Consider the following 18,114-nt stretch of genomic DNA (forward strand, 5'->3'; position numbering starts at 1 on the left):
TACATGTTTTAACGATAACATTAATCAGATCTATAGTTTCTGTGTGTCTGTTCAGATAAGATATGTCTACTTTCATGCTGAAGGCACACATAATCAGATACACCGTGACTACATCCCATTTTGAATGCTTGGTTGAGGCCCTTTTAAAAATTCAGGACTATGGTGAGCTGTGTTTATGTGTTTGTCTGGGATTGGCTGTACTTGTGGTAAATGGCAAGGGAAAAAGTAAGAAATAACTAATTCGTCTGAAGTGTTTTGAATTAGCTCTTATTGCCGTGGCACATTCTAAATGCTGGGCCAGAAGTAACATTCTAACGGTGATTTCAGGATGGCAAACGGCCTGTTGGGAAGTGAAGCATATCAAATAGCAGTGAACCAGGGCCAGGACTAGGGTGAAGTGAGAAAGGCACTCACCTGAAGTATAAAATATAATTAACAATAATTTTTTTAAAGATAGGATCACTATTACTGATGTTTTTCTTTCTGCCTCAGGCTCAGTATGACTGGTTATATCACTGTTACTGGTCTTGACTTTATTTAAAATTTTATTATTTTGCTCATCATGGATTTCTTTTTGCCTTAATATTGATTTTTTTTAAAAATATTGTTCATGTGGATTAGTGAGTCTTTTGGCACCTCTTTAAATTTTGCACCCAAGGCAAGCACTGCACTTCACTCTCTTTACCCAAGTCCTGGCCTTCATGGGGAATTTTATAAATGGAGAGCAAAGTAGTAAAGGGAGGAAAATTGGCAGTGCATGTACTTTATGGAAAAGTAATCCAAACCACACTTCCAAACGTGTGGTACAAAGGGAGCTAGGAAAATTATGACACCTGTGTACTAAAGATATTTAGTCCTGTGTACTGCTGTAGCATAAAGGACTAAGACTTGCCTGGGTTATGGAAAATGGTTAAAAGACCTAAGAGCAGCCAGTTGGACCAAGGGACAGGGATAATTGTTTCCTTAATTGGTTAGAGGAAAACTAATAGTTCTTATGCTTGAGTATGCTTATGCATTATGGTTATTCTGCTGTTTTGGGAAAAGGTAAATCAGCACATTTTAGCCAGTACCTGGATGATGATAAAGCAGGCGGTCCTCAGGCCATGATTTGGTAAACACTGCCATAGCATTAACATGAACATCAGCAGAAGGGAGGATCTCTTGAAGATCAGAGACGGAGCTTTTGAGTGAAGGCAATCAGGGAAAACAAGAGTATACACTGTGTGATTCTATTTCTATAAAATTCTAGAAAATGCAGTCTAATCCATAGTGATAAAAAGTAGATCACTCAATGCTTGGGAAAGAGGATGGAGGGGAAGGCAGGTTGTACAAAAGGACACAAGGAAACTCAGGTGATGGAAACGTTTTGTTACCTGGATTGGGATGATAGTATCAGGGTGCATGCATATGTCAAAACGAACCAAATTGGACACTTAAAGTATGCAAAGTTCAGCATATTTCATCTCAATACATTTTTTTTAAATAGAAATATTTTATGGGCAATTAAAGTAGTCTATGATATGTGAGGAAATTTGCATGGTAGACAATATATATTTTAATTATTTATAGAACTTAAAATTAGTTCTCATTAAAAACATAAATCACTTGTGTGAACTTAGGGGGAAAAAAATGGGACAAGATCCTTAATAGCTAAATATGGGAAACTGTTCTAGAATCACAAAGCTAATAATGGGATGCTATCAAATTGTCCCCAGATCATCTGGTTCCCTTTTCCCAGACCTAAGCTCTCAGCTGTGTGGATCATAGTCTCACCAAGGGCCTGTGTCTTTGGCTGTGGCTATGTTTGTATCTTTTTCTAAGAAGATACATTTGACCAGATGCCCTGTGAGAGCCAAACAGAGAACACCATCTTCTGGTGAGAGCTGACATCTCTCTGTCAGGTAGTACCGAGTTCGTCTTTCATAGTTGGCTCCTTCTGGAACTGGACAGTGCATTGGTAACCTCTGGGAGGATACAAATGACCTTCTCCATTTGGTCCTCAGTTCCCCTGGGAACTGGGGGCAGAGGCAAGTTACCAGGAGTGTCCTCTCCCTGAGTTTTATAGCTTCATGATGGGGGTGCAGCTCTACCCTTGTTTGTTCCTCCAGACTGAGTCCCAGCCTGCCTTTGAGGCCTCATCTCTTGTTGCAGACATAACAAAGTATTTTTAGTTCCATGTCCTCTGCAGCCTTTAGAAACATGTATTTACATTCACATAGAAATTATGCTCCCCTCATTCTCTCCTAGTTAATTGCCACTAATATTCTCAGAATTCAGAACAAGGGTCACAAAGTCTCAGAAGTCCTCACTTTACTCTTCTCACTCTCCCTGCCACCTTCAGAATCCAGGTGAAGTTTTGCCTTCATGTTCCCACAGAATGCCCGGGCAAATCAGCGATGGCCATGATCACATTGTTTGGAAATTGCTCCCTTAATCATCTCCTGTTCCCCTTTTCCTATTCGTCCTGTCTTTAGAGCAGGGATTTTACCTTCTACTCTATGTCCCCATTGCCTGGGCCTGGTATGTAATATAAGTGTTAGTTGAATGAGTACATGAATCTACTGGTCAGATTTCATACATGCCAGGATCTTCTAAGGTATGTACAAGGAAATATCATTATAACAAACTCCAAATTATTTCACTAGGTTAAATTTTATACTTGTACTTTTATAGTAAGAATAACAAATCATGTACTAACCTAAAGAGGATGAAGATGAAAAATACTGGTGCCTAGCCCCTCCTTAATGAGTTAACAAATGAAAAAGGAGGCCATGAGGCCAGGAGAAGAAGGAAAGATTACACTCAGCCATATCCCAAAACCTCCTTTTTCTCCCTAATTTTTAGATTTTTAATTTTTCTTTTCTTTTTTTTGGTAATGCCTCATTTGAATGAGTATTCTTAAACAGAGAATTACTTGTACTAAAATTAATGCTTCCCCTAATATAGGTTGTTTCTGTCTGGGTATCATTTCCAAGATCTTTGTAAGAATTATTCAAAAAATAATTATGTATCTTTTTAATCCATTTCCCCAAAGATGAGGGGATTATGTAGAAAAAAATGAAGGTAAATTATTACTGCTTTTATCCAAAACAAACAAAAACACTCTAGACTAAATGCATACAAATAATTCAAAAAATTAAATGTGGTGTAAATTCATGGGCTCTGTACTCTAGCACTCATAGGATTGCAGTGCCACCAAGTCATGTGGCCCACAGTGAGTAGGTCTGTGCCATGCTCTGCGCCACCCGTGGCCTGCTGTCCCCCACTGTCTCTGATCTGAATTGGTGCCTCTTGTGTTGTAACTGGAAGACAAAACATTAGAAGAGCTGGGATTCCTGTTCCCGACCCAGCCCTGTCCCCAGGATGAAACTGTCCTTGGGAAGCAGCAGTGCCAAATGAGATAGCACAGGGCTTGATGGATGACTGGGGTCCTGCATGTTCCAGGACCTGGAAGGATGCTGGTTGCTTCCCAAACACTGGCCACATGGCCGTGGAGGACAGTCCTGTGTGCCTCAGCCCAAAGAAGCACTGATGCCCCCCAACAAGGCCACAGAAATACCAACAGTGAGGCCATTGGGGCAGATAAAGAGAGTAAGGAAAATTTACGCTGTTGGATGCATTAATGTCTTATGTTCTGCCTTCATTTTACCTGTTTCTGTTACCACCTGGTAACTGCACACTGGACAAGTTGAGTCAAACATAGTTGAGTGTGTGATGTTCTATATGGAATCTTCTGATGAAGAAATACACTTCAGTCCATACAGTTTTCCCTTTTAAACTACATGGTGAGAAGAAAGAGATTGTTGAGTAATGCTGCAGCGCCTTCAAAGGGTAATTCTGTTACCGTCTTCCAGTAATTCCATATCAATAAAAGGCACAAGCTCGTAAACCCATGAAAAAAATCTCTTGATGAGAATGCTATGCCATTCTTATTAGCTGCAACATGCAAGATACATCCTTGGTGACTTCTGAACCCATAATCATATTTGTCTGACAATAATTGGTACATTACAGTTTATAGAACACTTCCAGAGATATTTTTCTTAGTGAATCTCAACAGCAGTCCTATCAGTAACTTTTAATATTGGCCATTGATTAGGTTTCCAAAATTCTTCCACCACTTTATTCTCTCTCTGAAACAACTCTGCCTCCATCCTATAGTCAGAAGGACAAAAGCACTGAATTACAGAAATATAAAGCATATTAGCAAATTCTCCTTTAAACCTATTACCTTAGCTAGCTTTCTATTTTAGTGATTTTTTTGCTTGTTTGTTTTTGGTATGTTTTTTAAAAAGCCATATGGCCTGTGAAATAGAGGATGTTCCCTTCAGCCTTAACTCTGTGTAACTAACCCAGAATTAATCCTGAAATTAACCTGCTCATTTCTTTACATTTCCATTGCTCCTGGAAATAATCTAATTTCTAGAAGAGATCATCAGCCCATTATTATTCTGTTGTTATGAAAGAATCCAATTAGTTGGGATAAATGGATTTTTTTAGATAAATTCAAATAATTTAAAAAGTATATTAACTGAATAATCTGTGCTATATACCAGAAATATTATATGGCTGTCTTTCTGCAATAATTGTCAAGACAAACATAATACATACTATTTTCATTTTTTTTTAAAACTCTAATGTGTCCCCTAACTAACTTATTTTAGGCTTAGATTCATTTATTTTAGACTTTAAGCCTACAGACAGATTTGTATCTATATCTTTTATCCCCCAATATCTATAAGGCCTTCTTATTTGATGAACAGTAATGGAGGACCTCTTTTGTTAAAAACACTGTGTTGTGCACAATGGGAGAGAAACTAAGAGAAATGGAACAGAATCCCTCAAGATGAAACTCAGAGCATAGTGGAGAAGGCAGCAGCATCAATAATTACAGTTCAGTGTTAGAAATGCTGAACTGAAGATGTCAGTAGCAGTGACAGGGAAGGAAGAATTGCTCACTGCAAAAACTCTAGCATCATTCCTGACTCCCCTTGGTCCTACCCCACACCTGCTCCATCAACAAGCACTGTTTTCTCTGCCCTCCACAGACACACAGAACACTGCCACTTCTCACCATCTGCACTGCTCCCAGGCCAAAGTCACCATTATTTCTCTCGTGTTAACTGTTTTCATCCTTCTGCCTTTTCTTTCCTAACAGTCCTACCACCACCACCAGTCAGTCACTCCTCATTATAGCAGGGGAGTGATCACGTTAAAACATAAATTATGTCTTATCATGACACAACCCCTAATGGTCTATCAGTTCACACAAAATAAGAGCTGGACACTTCTGCCAACCTCATCCCATTGCTCCTGTTTCCCCTCACCCTCAGGGAGACACCCCAGCCATGCCCCTGCCTCAGGGCCTTTGCACCAGCTGTTCCTGTTTCACAGTGTTCTCCAAGATATCATCACATCAGCTCCCTCACTTCCTTAAAGTCTTTACTGAAATGTCATTTGCTCCCCAGGCACCTCATTTCAACAGCAACTGTTCCCCAATCATTTCTGCCCCCCTTCCCTGCTTTTCTTCCTGTTTAGCACTTGTCAGTCCCTAGCACACTACATATTTTACACTTTTTTCTTGCTTATTGTCTCTCTCCTCCACTAGAATGTAAGCATAGTTTAGACAGACAGAAGGACAGCAATTGTGTCTTTTAACTGCTGTATCCCCAAAGTCCAGAAAACTACCTGGTACACAGTAGGTTGTCAGTTAACATTTCCTCAGAAATGATCAAATAAGTGCTTACTGATATTAGATAAGTCACCTGAAATTCCTTGTATCTTTATCTATTCAAAGAGGATTGCTGAGAGGCCTGAGTAAATGCCCTTTCTTATTGTGGGAGGTTGATCTTGCTGGTTTACATAGTTTTGTTCCAAAGAGTCAGGTCAGTCCCAGAGACCTTCCATCTGACATTCTAGCTGACACGGAGGCTTTCTTATATCTACAGTTAGTCTTGCTTTCAGGAGAAAACATTGCCAGTGTAGGAGGAAGTTCCTCAGCCATTTAATTTCAAGGAAAGCCAAAGAGAAATGAGAATGAGAGGTGGAGCTGGGAGAAAACTTATTACCATGACTTTCGCTTCTCCTGTTAAACAAGCCTTCTTTATGTCATTGCTTTCTGCTGCCACTGACCAGGACTTAAGTGAGATGCTTAAGCTATTTCTTTTAATAAATGACCATGCTTTACCCAATTTCACATGCACTCAACTTTTTCTGATGATCGTATGAGGTGTAAGAATATACTAAAAGGAACATAGATAGCTAAATATAGAAAATGGGATCTCAAGTGAAAAAGAGCCTATTTCCATCAGATAATCCTCAACCTTCTATGGTAGGACCAATGCCCCTGTGATATTTATACCATGAAGTTAGCATCAACCACTTTTTAGATTCATGTTTCATCTAGTTCAGGTCTTGTGGCATTGGTGGGATGCTGACATGACTCTCCCACGCTTAAGAGCATGCACAGCTTTGGCCCCATTTCTGGAGGGTGGGGAAAACTGGTTTAAAATGTTGCTTCCTACTAAACATGCAGTTATGGGCTTGGAAGAAATAGTTGCACATGCTAATCACTCCCAAATCTGGATATATTTCAGGGCATTTTGACAATTTTTCCCACATAACATCTGTACTTAAGAAGCCTCACTACTATTGGTAAAGTATTGACTTGATTTCTCTGCTCACATCCAGGGTACTGCATGGTACTGCCCTATTGTCCCCAAACCCCGTGCCAGGTGCTCCCCTACAGGCCTTTCCATCTCTCATGAGTATGAGCTTACAGAGCCATTCATCTCCAGGCGGTCGTGTTCACCATCACCAACGGCTCCCTGTGCATCTCATACACACCGGGCTGCTTTCATACCAAAATTTTCCAAAGCCCCACATTACATATTCCTTTTCTCTGCCATGCTCGCGGCTATTCTGTGCTGTTTTGATCTGTTTGCATAGTACTGTCAGACTGTGTGCATGAAAGGTGTGTTGTTGACAAGAATGGTTATGAAAATGTTTTTGTAAAGAGCCCACCCAGGTTATCAGTGGAGAGAAGGAAGCTTGGAGCCCCAAAGACAGAGGTCAGGGACTTCTAGTGGAATCTTTGCCAGAAGGGGACTTGTGCACATTGACAAAGAAAATGTGCCCATTAAAATGTGATCGTGGTCTCCACCAGGCCAAAAGATAAGGGAGTCTCTACTAAAAAAAATAGTAACAGGTAGTGTGACATATAAAGAGGTGGAATCCTACCACAGAACAAAAGGCATAAAAATACATGTTAAAATGGAGATACTTTCAAGTAAGACTCAGGTAAACACAAGTGTTAGCTTCCTCTTGGTCACCCGGAGTGCTCGTCAGCAAGAGACTGGCACACTGGCCTGGGCTGTCCCGCTCACAGCTGACCTTCCCATTGCCCATCAAACTGGCCTGATTTTTAGGCTCTTAGATAAAAGATAGTTTAGGAATTATTTCTTCATTTCGCCAAATAAGCATGCCCAGGTCGGAAGCTCCTTAGCTGGACACCAGTGAAAAAGTAGATGGGACTGGAAATGGGAAAACAAACCAGGAAGAGGAAGAGCACTTTTGAGATAGGACATAACTAGGAAAATTCATTCCTAACACCAAATATTTTACAGTGATCACCCCACCCTTTCACAACCACTTCATCAAAGGATGAAACTGGCATTTCAGATTGGAAAAGCAGTTCAGCATCAGCTTTTACCACCAAGTTCGTTACATTTGACTAGGTTTGAGACAGCATAAAGGCAGGCCGTGAGAACATGAGTGGCATTTGCTGTGTAAAGTCTAGTTCAGGCCGAGATATGTGGGTAAGACACACTTTTTTCAGATTTTTTTTTCTTGAAGCCTCCTACAAAGATTGATCCCAACTTTGCATGCACTCCTTATGTTATCCGAATATCTTTGCCATCTTTCACAAACATTTGGCCAGTGCCTTGAAAGATACCTAAAAAAAAATGCTTTGTTTGATATCTGAAGAAAAACAGATACAGCTGAGACTGGCTTTACCAGCTCAAGCATTTCCAGATGACATGGTCTCTCTCACACCTCCCACCCCTCCATGAAACGAGTTTCACAATTGTTTCAATGCAAAGATTTACTTTGGATGGTTTTGTACTTAACTAACCAAAACATTATTTCATGGGCACTACTTGATGTGTTGATACCCTAGGGAAACTTGTATGTTGATGTTTTCCCCTGAGGAACAAGGAATCACATTTTCTCCCAAAAATAAATGTTGCCAACTGGCTCTTAAGTCCTTTGCAATCCTGGTTGTCTTTAATAAGGCCAGTAAGTCCAGTCAAAAACAAAAATGCCAAACCTCTTCGTACCCCTTCTCAATATTCAAGTCCTGGAGTTGAGTTTTGTCTGCTCTGTACTTTGCCTCTGCAGTCTCAAATTCTTGTGCTTTCTACTCCAAATAGCTGTAAGACTCCATTTAAATCCTATCCAATTCTTTTTACAGTTGAAATAGGAACGCTGAGGTCACTTCTAGGCTAATCCTGCTGCCTAATATGTGAGAATGTCCTCATCACACCTCCCCCTTACAAGTATTTTTAAACTCAACCCTTCAAAGTAAAAAAATGTAACAGAGCCATTGAAGTAAAAATGCTAGGACCTGCCTTTTTCTTTTTATCTTTCATAGGAATGGCATCTTTAATCACGAGCTTGTGTCAGACATTGAACAGTCTCCACATGGGAATGAATGTTTTGATTAAAAGTTATTTAATATCTCTAGTTCCTTGGAATTCTGCCTAACGCTGGAGATATTCTTAGCTGCAGGTCTTGTGCTTGCTTTGACTAGATAGAAAAATGGCTCAAAATCTGGAGGGAATAAGTGGCATTCTCAAAATAGTTACTTGATTGTATAGGTGTTTCTATCACAGAGGATACTGTTGTGTTGAGAATTAGGAATTTAAAAAAGAAGATAAGGAGGAATGTGTCAAAACCTCACCTTTCTATAGCTCTATCACTGTGTCCATTTTCAGCCTTTGGGTTAGAATCAGTTTAGGGTACTACAGTCATACATCAGGTCTAAAGAATAGGATTCTGTATAATCTGTATATAATGTTTTCTTAACTTGCCTTTGTATTTGAATCAACAAGGGTTAAATCAAAAGCAGCTAAGCAAGCTGGTAGTTAAAATATGATCTTATTTTTGAACTGCTTTCAATGTAAAATAATGGAGACAGATTGTCATAGCACCTAAATATGCATAAAAAATGGAAAAAAGAATAACTTTATTCCAAAGACACAAATAGAATTTTGATTTAATAAGTTATTTTAGCTTCAGAGGTAGTATTGCTTTCATAACACCCTCTTCATCTTTTGAAGCAAAATATTTACAGAGCATCTAATTATTTTTCAAACTTTCCAACAGCATTTCATGCATTGAGATATTGATGCAACATACAAGCTGGGCCCTCGGGACCTGTATTGTGTGATCCATTGTGCTACTATCATCAGGAAATTCCACTTTTCTCCCCCATGGTCCTGTTTGTACTTGTTTACAGGTCATCTGAAAAGTAACTAGTATATGATCAGTGGCATGAGTGTTATCACTGTAACCTTGGCAACTAAACTAGCTCTGATTTCAAAACCTCACATCCTGTCTCATAAAATTAGATAATAGAATTGACATTTAGCTACATGTCTATCATAAATTAAGCTCTGAGAATATTTCCTTCACAGCTATGTGCCTTAATATGAAAATAGAAGGTACCAATTAGAACCATTTTATACACATACATACTAGTCCACATTTAGGTGCTGGATACATTTCCTCAGTTCTTCCTCTACAATAGTGAACCTCAAAAATTGCTGTATTATTCTCACTGTGCCAAAATTCATGGTGGCTGTATTTTATGATCAGGGTGAAGCTTATAGCAGAGCTGCATCAGATATCCTATATACATAGGATTATGAATAATAGAAAACTCAGCTCCTAAAGAATGTAAAATACAAAACATTCTTGGCTTTACAGGGTACCATTGTTTATGCTGATTAGAAGAAAGACTGTGCACAGAATATTCTACTAACTAAATCAGAATCCCAAAGACAAGACTGAATCCCTTTCATTTATGTTCATGCATATTTTTACACTATATTCTCCGGTGTCCAAGAATCTTTGATAATATCTTTATTTCAAGGACAATCTAAGACTGGCAGATAAAGATATTCATCTGCTTTGAGTCCTAGGTCCTCTCTTAGAATTTGTAAATATTTTAATCTCAGGATTTTCCATTCTATTTGTTGTGGTCTGGTGCAGTTTTTCTTGGATATAAATTTAAAGACTCAACTTGTAAATTACATTTAATGTAAGCACCCTGCAGTTTTCTGCATTGCAAATGATTATTTTTAGAAATTTTATGGTTGCCTGGATATATTTGTTTGTCTTCACTGATATGTAGGGGAGGAAGCTCATTAATGATTTAAAAAGAAGGTGTTTTGATTCATTGACTTGATTCTTCTCATTACATAAACAATAAAGGCAATAAATTAACATCTAATAAAATTGTAAGAGTTTATTTCTGAATTTAGCTGCAAGACAGCCTGGAATCCTTGGGCATAACATTTCCTGTATATTCTTCTGCCTCAATGTTTTCAAAGTCATCATTCAGCATATTTTAACCTGGAATGATGGTTTATAATTCTTATTAAAGATACCTCTTAGCAGCTGTCAAACACCGTAATTGAACAACTGCTTTGTGAAACAGTTCTTTGGCTTACAGAATGGTAAGTTGTTATGTAAAAATGGAAGATCCTATGTCAAAATTGACTATAAAGCAATTTTTCTTTTCCCCATATACCTGCTAGATGTCATATATAACATTTAAGAAATCTGCTTCCAACATCTTATTAGCCATCCATGTAATTCTTGCTAGTTTTATGTTAAATACTACCTTCTTGCCTTACACCTCGTAGTCAGAATTCCTGCAAGATAAGGACTTTTTCTTTTTGGAAACAGATAAGTGGTTGTGCTCTCTACATATGTGCTTAAGTGGGAAGAAGGGCAGAATCCTTCTGTGTATTTGCCAGCCCTGCACAGCAAATACCCATTACATCTGCAGTAATGTTTAGAGTGTTTGCTTTATCCCATCGGGTTGAGTCATCATCACCTTTATGTTTAGACTGGTACAAGGTAGTTTTTATTATTTTTTTTATTTTGAAACTATTTCTTGTGATGAACAGAAATAGTTCAGCATGTTGTGGTTCCAGGAGTGAGTCAAGTTTGGGTAGCCATCTATATTGTGAAGTAACTTCACTGGAAACTTTTCAATGCATCGGCATTCTGCAGGGCAGTATGGAAATGAACTCAGGCTGTGTTGGCGCTGGAATGTGGGGGCTTATTGCTGTTTGCATGACTCCGAGATGTATTTTAGTATCTGGTCTTCTTCTTTAATTGTGTTATGGTATGGCATTAGGTGGATGGGGAAGGGGGGAACCATAATAATAGGGGGGGAAAAGTCAAAAGGCGGTACAGCTGATTGTGTGATCTCCTTTTAGGTCCGATGTTGTGGTCCTCTGTTTTTCAATCGCTAATCCCAATTCCCTAAATCATGTGAAAACCATGTGGTATCAAGAAATCAAGCACTTTTGCCCTCGAACACCTGTTGTTTTAGTTGGCTGCCAGCTAGATCTCCGCTATGCTGATCTGGAAGCTGTTAATCGAGCCAGACGCCCTTTAGCGAGGTAAGTAAGCCAAGGAACTCGGTGTTTCACTGTGCTGGCCAAATTAAAGTTTAGAGGTAACAGATGTCTCTGTAGCCTAAGGTGGTGTTCTTCAATGGTTCTGGGACTCCATCAATCAGCCATAGGCTTTAAATTAGCTCGTTAATCATCAGGGGGCATATCGTGACCCTTCTTGTGAGCTCACCATCACCTTTTAGGTAGGAACCCATTTTTGTAAAATGGTTGGCCAGTGCTTGAAGTGAATTCTCTAATTGTGACATGGTCTGTATAAAAGTGCTTTGAAATTAGTAAAATGTTAAGCAAAATGTTACCTACATATGGATAACTATTTAACCACTGTGTTGTATATTTGACACCAATACAAGATTGTATGTCAAAGATACTTCAATAAAATTTTTTAAAATTTTTGAATGTTACCTACTCATAATAATGGCATTCTTGGAATTATGATTATTATAAATAGAGTTAACTAACATTCAGAATGATTGGCCACAACGCTTGGCCCCAAGAACATCAGATTCATACAAATATGCATATCCAAGTGTTTTCAATCTTTTCATTTTCCTCAATTCAACCTCTGAGAATATTTAATTCCCAAGCTCACAGTGTCCCGTTTTAAAAAATCATATGCTATAGGTGCACTCAACTGTTCTTTAAATGTCTTCTGTGGTTATATTTTTAAAGTGTCACAAATTTGAAAATCAGTTTGGGTTTATTTCACTCTATATAAAATGTGGATACCAATCTGGGGGGGAAATGGGAGTTTTTAAAAACCTGTGCTCCCTCAATATATTCCCTTTACAAAAAATAATTTTATATTTGTTTTATGTTTAACAACATTTTTTGCTGGAGAACAAAGCTTTTTCAAAAATGTTGATATTAATACCTTCCTTTGACATTTGCCTATCAGGTTTGTTAAAAATTTTTATACAGATACAACTTTGTACGCTCTGACAACAAAAGTAAATGGTACTTTATTTAAACAATTTCTGATATTTTTGGTGCATTTGGGAGAAATTGCCTAAAAACTTTTCATGTTCCGCTTTCACAATTCTTCTATTCTTAACTGCATAGACTAGGAATTGAAGATTAGAAGCCACAGAGGGAAAGAGGACTCACACGGCAAATAAGAGACTGACCCAGTGCCCAGAGCTTGCCATGTAAAAGAATAGATTAAAATAACCCGAGCCTCACAATGGTGGGCGTGGAGGACTGAAGGAGAGTTACAGAGCTCTTGAGGACAGCAGAGGGGACAGTCACTTCTGTAGAGCAGTACTGAGATTTCATGGAGGTGGCATTTGAGCTAAGTCCTGAAGAGTTTCATCAGTTACTGATTTTCACGTCAGTCCCAGGAATAAGGAAAGAGCCCAAAATGCCCACAGTGGCAAACTTCGAAGTTAAACCTTCTTCCCCACACTTCCCTTCACCTCTGCAACACCCAACAGTGTGTCTTCTTTTCCCACCTAGACCTTCCTGTCACACACATTACCTTTGATCTAGAAAGCCAAATATGTATTTTTTAAATTTTTTAAGTATATTTTTAATTGAAATATAGTTGATACACAATCTTATATTGGTTTCAAGTACACAACACAGTAATTCAACAGTTACCACATTATTAAATCCTCACCCCAACTAGTGCAGTTACTGTCAACACACAAAGATGTTGCATAATCATTGACTATATTCTATGTGCTGCACTTCCATCCCAGTGACCAACTTATATTATTATTGAAACTTTTGTGCCTCTTCATCCCTCACCCACCCTACCCCTCACCCCGACCCCTCCTCCATGGTAACCACCAGTCACTTCTCAGTGTCTGTGAATCTATTGCTATTTTGTTCACTTTTTGTTTTTATACTCCACAAATAAGGGAAATCATATAGTATTTCTCCACCTGAATTATTTCACTGAGCATAATACCCTCTAGACCCACCCATGGTGTCTCAAATGGCAGGATTTCTTTCATTTTTATGGCTGAATAATATTCCCTTATGTATATGTACCACATCTTCTTTATCCATTCATCTACTGATGGACACTTAGGTTGCTTCCATCTTTTAACTATTGTAAATAGTGCAGCAATAAACATAGAGGTGCATATGTCTTTTCAAATCAGAGATTTTGTTTTCTTCAGGTAAATTCCTATAAGTAGAGTTATTGAGTAATATGGTATTTCTGCTTTTAGTTTTTTGAAGAACCTCCATACTTCTTGGAAAGCCAAATATTTATTCAGGAAGATCAGTTCCTAAGAGTATGGCTCAGAATCAAGTGTTTGTGAACAGTGTGACAACAGATCACATCTTGCCTATGTTTTAGAATCTGTGTCCTTACTATGACTATGCTATAATCACAGTACTATTCTGCTCATACTGCTTCCTAAGGGTTGATTAAATTGTAAAAGGGCCTGTGTGCCAGCCTAAAGGGTATAGACTTTATTCCATGGGCTTTGTAGAACCAGAGGAAATATTTTTTAAGAGTTGCAGCTAACATATACTTGTGTTATATAAGAATTTTTTGTGCCACAATGAAAACTGTGGGCTAAAACATGGAGAGTCTGAAGACCAGTTAAAAGGCTAATGCACTAATTCCAGCAACAATGGTGAGGGTCTGACTGAAGGGAGTAGAAGAAGAGAGAAGGGGTAAGATATGAAAGAAGATTCACAAATCTAATAGAAGAAACTCAATGTGCTTCTGGATGTGGACCATTTAGTTTAGAACTAGGGAGTTCTAGGCTCTAATTATTTGGTAGAGGTTTCTCAGCAACTTGCAAATATGACCTTGGGCAAACCCTTTAAACCCTCTGCCTCAGTTTCTTCAAAATATAGAATGAAAATAACACCCACAGGGCTATTGTGAGAAATGCATTTGGATTCATTTTAAAGTCGTAAAGTAAAACTTAAGCACAAGGTAATAATGATGATAAAGGTGAAGTTGCTGGTGGTGGCGAGAATGGTAACAGCTAACATTTATCAAGCACTCACTGTGGACCAGGTACTATGCTAAGCATGTTATCTTATGTAAACCTCTCAATAGTCCTTTAAGATGTAGCGACTCATTGCTATTATTCCCATTTTACAGATGGGAAAACTGAGGCTTAAAGAGGTTAAGTAATTTGCCCAAGATCAAATAGCTAGTAAATGGCTGACACTTCAGTTGTTGTGGTTACCACTGAAAGCATATTTTTTTCCTGCAGTTTTAAGTCCTTTCTATTTGGATTACTAGAGGCTGGTAGATTTTTTTCAAGAATCTTATCAAAAGCCTAATAAAATTTTAAATGAATAATTTAATTAGATGCTTAGATAGGCCCTAATTACTTTTTTACCCCCTAAAATAAGGCTGATATTAATTTTTTTAACACTTTATTTCAGGCCCATAAAGAGAGGGGATATTCTGCCCCCAGAAAAAGGGCGAGAGGTTGCAAAGGAGCTTGGCATACCATACTATGAGACAAGCGTATTTGACCAGTTTGGAATCAAGGATGTGTTTGATAATGCAATCAGAGCAGCGCTGATTTCCCGCCGGCACCTGCAGTTCTGGAAATCCCACTTAAAGAAAGTTCAGAAGCCTTTACTTCAGGCACCATTCCTACCTCCAAAAGCGCCTCCACCAGTCATCAAAGTTCCAGAATGTACCTCCATGGGGACGAATGAAGCTGCCCGTTTACTGGACAATCCTCTGTGTGCCGATGTCCTGTTCATCCTTCAAGACCAGGAGCACATCTTCGCACACCGAATTTACCTCGCTACCTCCTCTTCCAAATTTTATGATCTTTTTTTAATGGAATGTGAAGAAACCCCAAATGGGAGTGAAGGAGCTCGTGAGAGAGAGAAGCAGAGCAAGGATTTTGAGGGGAGGGCATTGAGTCTTGACCCAGACAAGGAAGGGCAGGAAGGCTCCCTGAGGACACCGCAGGCCAGTCAGTGGGAGTCCTCGAGCCAGAACCTGTCCCAGCAGGAGACTCTGGAGCTGGAAGCTGCAAGCCTGACTCCAGAGACGCAGACTTTGTTCGGCTGGAGTAAGGGGTTTGTTGGCATGCACAGAGAAATGCAAGTCAATCCCATTTCAAAGCGGCTGGGTCCCATCACTGTGGTCAGGATGGACTCGTCAGTCCAGCCGGGCCCCTTCCGGACCCTGCTCCAGTTTCTGTATACAGGGCAACTGGATGAAAAGGAAAAGGATTTGATGGGCCTAGCGCAGATTGCAGAGGTCCTGGAGATGTTCGATTTAAGGATGATGGTAGAAAACATCATGAACAAGGAAGCCTTCATGAACCAGGAGATTACAAAAGCATTTCATGTCAGGAAAGCCAATCGGATTAAAGAGTGCCTCAGCAAAGGGACCTTCTCGGGTGAGTGAGTCCAAAGGCAGAGCCATTGTTCCTTTTGTCTGCAGCTTATCAAACACGGGCAGGGGAAGGGATAACTATCGCTTACGTGTGTAAGTGCTCATTTGTTTCCCATGTACCTTTCTAGGTTATGTGTACTGATATACTTAATTCTTATCAGACTTAAGGGCTAAATATTTCATCTCCATTTTGCAGGTAGGAAAACTGAGGGACAGAGAGGTTAGGTAACTTGCCCATAGTTATACAGGTAGTAAATTATAGAGCTAGGATTTGAACCCAAGCTGCCCCCTAAAGCGCCCTGGCATCATGATGCTTCTCAAGGGCAGGTCAAGTTACCCCTGAGCTTGAGCCAGAGCTGGTCAGCTTGGTACTTATACCTCCCCATCAGGATCCCTTCCCTGACCAAGTCTGCTCGCCACTGACCCTTCAGCGCTTAGCCATGACAAAAGCCAGTGGCCTCTGGTCCTGTGGCCACTGAAATCCTTGAGGTGATTTGGGCCACCTTCTTCATTCCCAGCAGGGGTGTCTCATCTGTCCTTTCCTTCTCCTTGTCTATTCTCACATGCCTTTACCCTGATCTTCTGTTTTTCTTGCCTCTTCTTTTCCTACCATCTATGCGGTATGCTGACCACAGCACCCTTACATAACTGCGTAAGCACACTGGCACCCTCTACCCAAGATGGATTAGTAGCCTAGGATTGTACTATCTTACACACTTACACTATTTTTGTTCTGCAATTGTCCTCTGTGTGTGTATTTCACTGTAAAAATATGACTTCCTGACTTCCATTTATGTGGATACTTCTATTTTTGTCTTTATCTTTCCTAATACCTACCATGGTAATATGCATTTAGTACTATATATTTATTAATTCATTACTGAGTCTATTCATTAATTTTAAGTCTTATGATAATATTTACTCCCAACATTGGCCATCATGATATTAGAAGCAATCTTAGAAGTTAACAAAATGTCACAAACCTGTAGTAAATCAAACAATGGACTTTAAGTAAAGTTGATGAAACCACCCTTTTCTTCCTGCAGAGGTATAATGACCAAATACAGTGGGAGCTTCATTTGGATTTTCTTTTTAAGAAAAAAAAAGCTATAAAATAAACATAGGGATAATTGGATAAATTTGAATATGAAACAGATAATGGGTGATATTAGTGAGTTATTGCCATTTTCTAGGGTAATAATTGATTATCTAGGAAAATGTTCTTATTTTTAGAAAACTCTTGATACAGTAATTAGGAGTGAAGTATCATGTTATCTGTTAAAAATGTCTATGCATATGTAAATATGTATAGAAACATAAATACACACACACACAGCTAAAGCAAACATGGCAACATGGCAAAATGTTAACAAAGTGATAAATGAGTTATCATTGTACTATTATTCCCACTGTTCTGTATGTTTGAAGTTTTTCATAATTCCTCCCTTTATATTACCCTATGGTTCTGAGAAATTGTGTTGTGATTCATGCGTAATTGTGCATGCTTAGGTAACCCAGAGAGAACTGGATGGGTCAGAGGTGGGGGCTGACCCAAATCAGTCAGTAAAGATACAGAAGAAAGAGCATGACAGATGTGGATGGATGAATTTGGGTGGGACTCTGTGAGGCTAGCTCATGGTTGTGCTTCCTCAATTCTTGGGCAGACGTGACATTCAAGCTGGACGATGGAGCCATCCGTGCCCACAAACCACTGCTGATCTGCAGCTGCGGGTGGATGGCTGCCATGTTTGGAGGGTCATTCGTGGAAAGTGCCAACAGTGAGGTACGTACCTCCTGGAACACCTAAGTAGTATCTGTATGAATGTGCATGTGTATTTATAAAAGGTATATATAAACATGAGCCAGATGACTTTGATTCTTTACCCGCTTGCATGAAAGAGTTCCTTGGGTAGTGCTTGAGTGTTAGGTCATCCTCTCCTTAATTCTGCAATTATGGGGGGCTACTGTCTATTGTTCACTTGGTATATGTGAGTATCTAAGTGCTCTACATGCATATATCATCTTTCATCCTCACTGCTCTCCTTATCCATGAAAACATGACCAGCT

General features: G+C 39.2%; 1 protein-coding gene across 7 annotated transcripts in view; it reads left to right on the plus strand.

Moving 5' to 3' along the window:
• Nucleotides 1–18,114, plus strand: part of RHOBTB1 (Rho related BTB domain containing 1) — a 111,151-nt gene that overhangs the window by 79,001 nt on the left and 14,036 nt on the right. For all 7 annotated transcript variants that reach the window (XR_012133235.1, XM_073241004.1, XM_017672495.3 and 4 more), the window contains 3 exons: nucleotides 11,514–11,699; nucleotides 15,072–16,051; nucleotides 17,712–17,830. Coding sequence is in view for 6 of the 7 variants with exons in the window: in XM_073241004.1 (XP_073097105.1) it covers nucleotides 11,514–11,699; nucleotides 15,072–16,051; nucleotides 17,712–17,830 (1,285 nt within the window). In the remaining variant the exon portion in view is untranslated. The remainder of the gene's footprint in view (nucleotides 1–11,513; nucleotides 11,700–15,071; nucleotides 16,052–17,711; nucleotides 17,831–18,114) is intronic.

Source organism: Manis javanica, chromosome 7 (assembly GCF_040802235.1).
Source record: "Manis javanica isolate MJ-LG chromosome 7, MJ_LKY, whole genome shotgun sequence".
Lineage (NCBI taxonomy): Eukaryota > Metazoa > Chordata > Mammalia > Pholidota > Manidae > Manis > Manis javanica.